This window comes from Branchiostoma floridae, chromosome 3 (genome assembly GCF_000003815.2).
Source record: "Branchiostoma floridae strain S238N-H82 chromosome 3, Bfl_VNyyK, whole genome shotgun sequence".
Classification (NCBI taxonomy): domain Eukaryota; kingdom Metazoa; phylum Chordata; class Leptocardii; order Amphioxiformes; family Branchiostomatidae; genus Branchiostoma; species Branchiostoma floridae.
Genome location: NC_049981.1, coordinates 19348590 through 19355529, shown reverse-complemented (window position 1 = coordinate 19355529; position 6940 = coordinate 19348590). Strand labels below are relative to the sequence as shown.

Sequence of the window (6940 nt, the reverse complement as noted above, 5' to 3'; positions counted from 1 at the left end):
TACAGACATGTGAACTTTTAGCATATATGTATAGTAGAAAGAAATGACTTTGCAGCTCAAAGGAGACACCTAGCAGTCTATGTATGCACTGCAGTTTTATGCCTGTATACAGTATCAGATGAGTACCTGCATCTCAAGCATTTCCTCTCTTGGAATTCTCTTCTCAAAGTCTTCGAAGTACCTATAGTCAAATATGAGGGAAAAATAAGTTATAACAGTTACAGCAAAGTGTCTCCTATGGTACTGTTTTCACAGATGGATTCATCTAATCAAGGAGGTTGAAAAAAGGAAATGCCTTGAATTCCTTTTTTCAACCTCCTTGATCTAAATCTAATTCTCCTGATTATCACAGTGAATGCTATATTCCAAGGCTATTCAACTCCATGTAAATATTGACAGACACAACTAGAGTTCCACGAACACATACCTTTGCCAAATAAACCAGGTTTGTTATGCAGAATGATGTCTGTAGAGAAATGCGTTACTCATTTCATTTTATTTTATAACAAGACAGACCCACAGAAAGTAGATTTCCCTAACATTGCTTGGCACAGTACAATAAGTATTGCCCCTACAGCATTAAATTACAATAACCACTGAGAGAATCAATATACTATACAGGACTGTTTCAGAACTGCAATCTTCCACATTGAATAAGATAAACAAATGCAACTCAACTCTAAACTAAGGGCCCCATTATCGAACTTGACCTTCGTTTCCCCGATCCCTACCCACCTACCAAATATCATCAGGATCCAACCAAGGCTTCTCCAGTTATGCTGTTAACACACCCACCCACCCAAAACATAACCTTAACCATCCTGACAAAGGTAAAAATGCCTGCTATCCCCAGGAACAAGTTGCTAGGGGCCCTAACATATGTCACTTCTTCCTAAGCACAACATCTATTTAACTTTTAAAAATCAGGACCATACATGTTCCTGACTATTCATTTCTCCGACCCCTAACCAACTAAGCTCAAAAGATATAGCACAAAGTATGTCTATAGAAGCTAGGCATCTAAGTAGATCATATTACATGACACAGATTATACAACAATGTTTAAGAACTGGAATCTTCCAAATTTAATGAGGAAAACAATTGCAACTCTAAACTACACCAGTGTTCTCACCAGGCCTTTTCAGCATAGCGGGCCGATACGCTGTGGGCTGGAAAAATGACGCTGTAAAAAGCCCGCTACGCTGCTTTTTCATCCAGCGTAGCGGCAAAAAAATGGGGAATAAAAGAAAAATATCGTAGTAAAAATACATAGGCTGTTGTTGTTGTTGTCTCTCTAACCGCTTCAGTTGTCGGTAAATGGTCTCATGTGCTTTCCTTCATTCCTTTCTCTCTATGTGCATCCAAACACATGTCTAACACTCTTGCTGCTTTTTCCAATTGGTCGGCTTTTGCACACATTGTCGGTATCCCTTCAAACTTCCATTCTTCTATTCCTTTAGAGGCCGATACCCATTCTCCATCTTCCCTCTCATCAGTCATTGTACAAATCTTCTTGTACTTGTCAAGTACGCACCAAGCACGCGCCTTCGCTGTTTCAGGAAGTTATCAGCTCGAAGAGAGGTGTTTTACAGCACCGACCCGCCGTACCGCTGTTTCGCAGCCCCTCCCACCCTTGCGTTCCCGCGCGCGAAAATGTAAACACAGACGCGAGAGGCCCTTGCCCGCACGAGATTAGCGGGCTGGGATCTCTCCCCGGAACAGCCGGAACAGCGGCGTTGATAAACAGAGGCTGTTACTAGCAGTTGCGTCTTTCTTTTTCAGTACGGAAAATAGAATCAATTATTTCTGACACATTTCTAGAGCAAGAACGGGTCGCGTTCCAAAGTTTCCTGTTCTAAATTTTGCGTGTGCCGCCCTGCGTTCGTGCCAAAAAAATAAAATAAAATGAGTAGCGCGTGTGCTGCGAGTGATCAGTGGGGTGGGATATCTCCCCGGAACAGCCAGTTCCCGGGGAATGCCCTTATTTGGGGAGCTGGGTTGACCAACATAGGCTGTTACTGATAGTTGCGTAATTTTTACTTCAGCGCTGGAAATAGAATCAATTCTTTCCGACATAATTCTGGAGCAAGAGCGGGTCGCTTTCCCAAAATTCCTGTTCTAAATTTGAAGCTCTTTGTATCGGCATTCGCAAGATACAAACCATCGTAAGTTTGTATGTAAAACCCGGGCGTTTAATAGTTTCGCCGACAAGCCTCCCCTTGTGGCCCCGCCCACAAACCGCCAGGGCAGTATCGGCACCTTTCCGATTTGATCAAAGGGCCGCCGGCTATCAATCAAACGCGGCTGTTGTTTACAGTTTCAGTCATGTGCCGTGTGCAAGTTTACAGCGAACTTCAACGTAATATTACATTCCTTGGACTTTCTTTCCCACAGCGGTGCTTCTACAAAATATTTATTAGACTGTAACACGGAGTCCCACATGTTTTAAAGAATGGAATCTGACGCGGAACAGCGGTTTTTACCGGGTATTTTCTTGAAACATGTCCGTGGGAATATCGTCTAAACTCTAACGGCGAGGCGGCGACGCAGGGAGACCGTCAACAAAAGTGGCACGGCTGCTAACAGCGATACTAGCGCTATAAACAAGCGCTTCAACTTCGGATGGCAACCAGGACAATATTTTTAAGTACTGTTGAGCTGAGTAAAGTTTGTTGTTTATGACCGTATGAGTTTTTAGTTGTCTGTGAATCTTTGACCCGAAATATTGTTACGTCAAACTGCTGACGAGAAGTTAAGTGACTGCTGCGATTATCGTAGATATGGCCCTAAAAAAATGATGAAATAAGCCTTCTCAATAGCCTAAAATGCAAGAGCTTCCGGGGGGCTTCGCCCCCCTGGGTCCCCCCACCGGGGCTCTGCCCCTGGACCCCGCCGGGGGCCTTCGGCGGCCCCCGGACCCCTGCCCGACGCTGTGAAAAATTCCTGGTGAGAACACTGTACACTGTACTGCAATGTACAGAACTACCCAGAGTCTCTGAACTCTTTACGGACACCCATACAAATCAAAGTAGAATCGGTAGTATCAACCTTCCCTTTCCTCTCTAATCGTTTGAATACCTTACATGTCATTCTTACCTGAGTTACATCATACAAAATTGCCTGCAGACCCGCAAGACTTTCAATCTAGCCCATGCTCCACCATTATCCACAAAATCACTGCTTTCAAATTGTGTCAATTCAGTTTTGAGTGTGTCCGTCTGTCTGTGTGTGTGTGTGTGTCTGTGTGCCCGCATATTTGTGGTCAGCATAACTTGAGAACCTCTTGATTGACTACAATGATATTTGGTATGTGGGTAGGGGTTGGGAAGACGAAGGTCAAGGTCAATTTTGAGCCCCCTGGTGTGTGACCTTGGTACTGCAGCGCAACTTCCGGTTTTGCTATCTCGGTGTTCTGAACATGCTATGGTCAAGATTTTTAAGTATTACATAGCTCTTGTGCTCAGGATAAAATGACATAATTTTGGGCCCTCTAGCGTCTAGTTTTGGGATAGCAGGGGCATTTTTGTCAATAACTTCTGACAAGGATAACTCAAGAAGGGAACAACAGATTTTCATGATGTTTGGTATGTAGGTACCTTAGACAATGTTGTACAAGATAAAATACTAATTATGCAAAATAGGAGTACATTTGCATAATTAATGAGAATATTCTATCATAGCAGTTTTTTCAATGTATCTCTTGTCCCGTACGTGATATGGTCGTGACATTTGGGTGGTAGATAGCTTTTGGCGTCATGACAAAGTGGGGCAAGTTTCAGTCCCCTAACATTTAATTGTGGAACTGCAGGGGCGTTTTTGTCAAGACACTCCAAAGAGGATAACTGCAGAAAGGAACGGCGGATTGCCTGCATTTTAGGTATGCAGGTAGTTTAGGCAAGGATGTTCATAATGATATGCATTTATGCAAATAAGGACTTAATTTGCATAATACCATTGTTTGCAATAACTGGACTTCGATAAATGTAACACTTGTTAATCATAATCGGTGGAACATATGCAGATATCAAATATTGAAATGAGGAACTTATTTGCAAAATGAGGAACTTATTTGCATAATTTATGCAAAAATTGCAAAACAACTTAATGATTAATGATTTGAATTGGGAATTTTACTTGTGACATGTGTACTGTACGTTATTCAATGATGAACAACACCATGCATAAATCATGTTAATGTTAAGTCATTTGCATTAAATTAACAAAAGCTCTAAATATTCATGGAGGTATGAGGTCGCCGAACTCTAGTTTACAATTGCTTTTAAAGTCTTGTACTTAGATGTCTAGAACATTTCATACATCAGACATATACCCTTCCGACCCATCAGCCACCCCTGGTGACTTCCTGTGTTGAGGACGTGCAGCCACCCCCACTGACTCAATTTACATGTGTCTCGGCATTCCTCGGTATTCCCCGGGTGGAATCGGGAAACAGCCTCGTTTTCATGTGCAGGGGATTCCCCTATGTTGGGGAGGGTTGAAGCTGTAACGTTAGTTTGGGAGTTTCTACCTTGTTTTTTCCCCTCAAAATCACAATTTATTGATTGCCAATTATGCTGAAAAACCTAGAAGGGGTTGTGACACCGCTGAGGAAGAGATTGACGATGTCTCTACCACTGGAAGTTGATGAAAACTTCGGCATTTTGACTGCCATTTGCCGGTTCTGTACCATGTGGTAGTATTTACAAAACTTTGTTTGGTTTCTTTGCCGTGAAAAAGGAGTAGGTGGGTGTTTTTGTTGTTTATCATAAAGGACTGAGGGCCATGAGTGTCTGAAATTGTTTTCAAATTATTGATCCAGCCAAATTTCTGCTTTGTATTTGTTTTTTTCGCCTATAGAGGAGGGCAGCATGTTCAGACATGTATGTAACACTTTGAGGTAGCAAAGTCTGTTTTGGTTTTCCTCCAACTCATAATTTTGGTGACATCTTCCTGGTCAAAAATTAGGGGAACACTGATAAGGCCCATCTTTTTACAACTGGTCAAGGCTTTAGGTACTATCTTTGCTAGCAAGAATAAAACAGTTACAGTCACTTACATACATTGTTTTATGTTTTTATTGATTCAGGAAGAATAGCAAGGCATTCTAGCCTAGTTTTCAGTGACTTAATATTTTAGACTTTATGGGTGATGTTATATACATTTCAAATATTTTTCGAGACTTCAAAGAAAATTTTTATCTGTCCTTTTGTGCAGTATTATTCCTTACAAACTAGATACAGTCTTTATCTTGATATATTCATATTCTACAGGTTCTTAGCTTTTCAAAAATGTTTAGTTTTACCTATCTAGCATTAATATAAGTATCTTAACATCCCACAAACAGTTCGTAGGTTGGTGCACCTGAGGATCGACAATTTTAGCTACGATTCCTGTATGCGCCGAAAATTTTAGCACGTCCTCTAAGGGACACTGTTTCAACTTTATAAATACATGTATGTCCCTGGTCCTGCATAATTATAGAAATATTTATAATGTGGAACTTGATACTTCTGATAGTTTCTAGATAATGATAACAGCATTCTACCATTATTTACCATTCCCTACCATTTTTTTAAACATCTTGTAAATGGTTCAGTGGTCTAGGAATATAACAATTCACACATCCTTGCAAAGAATGGTTGGCTGTCATGCAACAATAGCCCACCAGAAAGGATTCACCAGTGCCCAGCAGTGGAATCAATGAACATACAGAGGCAACAATAGGGCTTACTTTTATGGGGGCAATATACTAGTTCTACCACTTGCGGCAACATTGAAGTGTCTTGACAAAAATGCCCTGCATTTCCACAGAACTTTTGGACAAAAATGCCTGCTATCCCCAGAAACAAGCTGCTAGGGGACTCAAACATATGTCACGTCTTCCTACAAACAACACCTTAAGTTTCTAACACTTAAAATCGTGATCATACATGATCTTCACCATTCCTTTCCCCAATCCCTTCCTAACTAAGCTCAAAAGATATGGCACGAACTCTGTCTATAGAGGTTACACATCTAAGAAATTACATGACACAGAGTAAATCAAAAACCTGGAGAACTTCTCTTTCTTTAAGAGTTTCAAATAGCATATACCATCTTTTATCACTGATATTCTGTCGTAAACAAGTCAAACTAATATCCATACATAAAAGAGTCTGAATTAGTTTCATGTATATCTTAACTGTCTGCAACTTCTAGGAGCAAAAGACCACTAGGGATCTACCTGACTTAAGCAGGGCTTAAGAATCTTCCATGTTAAACAAATGCAACTCAAATCTAAACTACACTGTACTGCAATTTACTGTACTACCAAGAGTCTATAGACACTAATTGAGAGACACCCTACAATTTAAACTAGAGTAGTATCAAAGTATCCTTTCCTCTCTTATCGTTTCAATATCAACATGTCAATCTTACCTGTCAGTTAGGTTATACAGTTGCTTGCAGACCGACAAGACCTTCCAGTTTATCCAAAATTGCTCCACCAGTATCCACAAAAATCCCTGTTTTCAAATATCTCCTGCCCCAAAACAAACTTGCTTGACTGACTGTGCTTAGAGACCCAGCTGCCAGCTGACCTTAGGGCACCAACCTTCACCTCAACATCCGATCAAGTGATTGACAGCGTCAACTGTGCTGTACAATTGTCACCGGGTGGAATCTACCAAACCAGGCTGGGGGGTTCCAATACTTCAGAAGTTTTCGACAAGAATGCCCCTGCTATCCCTACACTAGCCGCTAGGGGGCCCAAACTTATGTCACCAACTCCTGAGCACAACAGCTATCTAACACCCAAAACTCGTGGCCATACCATGTTCAGAAGATGGAAAAACACACCCGGAAGTTGCGCTGCAGTACCAAGGGAACCGCTAGGAGGCCATCATCGAACTCCCCCTTCGGTTCCCAGACCCCTACCCACCCCACAAATACCAACTGCATC

At 41.5% G+C, this 6940-nt stretch overlaps 1 protein-coding gene across 1 annotated transcript in view; it reads right to left on the bottom strand.

Moving 5' to 3' along the window:
- Positions 1-6940, bottom strand: part of LOC118411507 (DNA polymerase beta-like) — a gene marked incomplete in the record, with an annotated part of 17892 nt that overhangs the window by 5269 nt on the left and 5683 nt on the right. Inside the window, 1 exon segment of the mRNA XM_035813814.1 lies at positions 127-181. Coding sequence (XP_035669707.1) covers positions 127-181 — 55 coding nt within the window.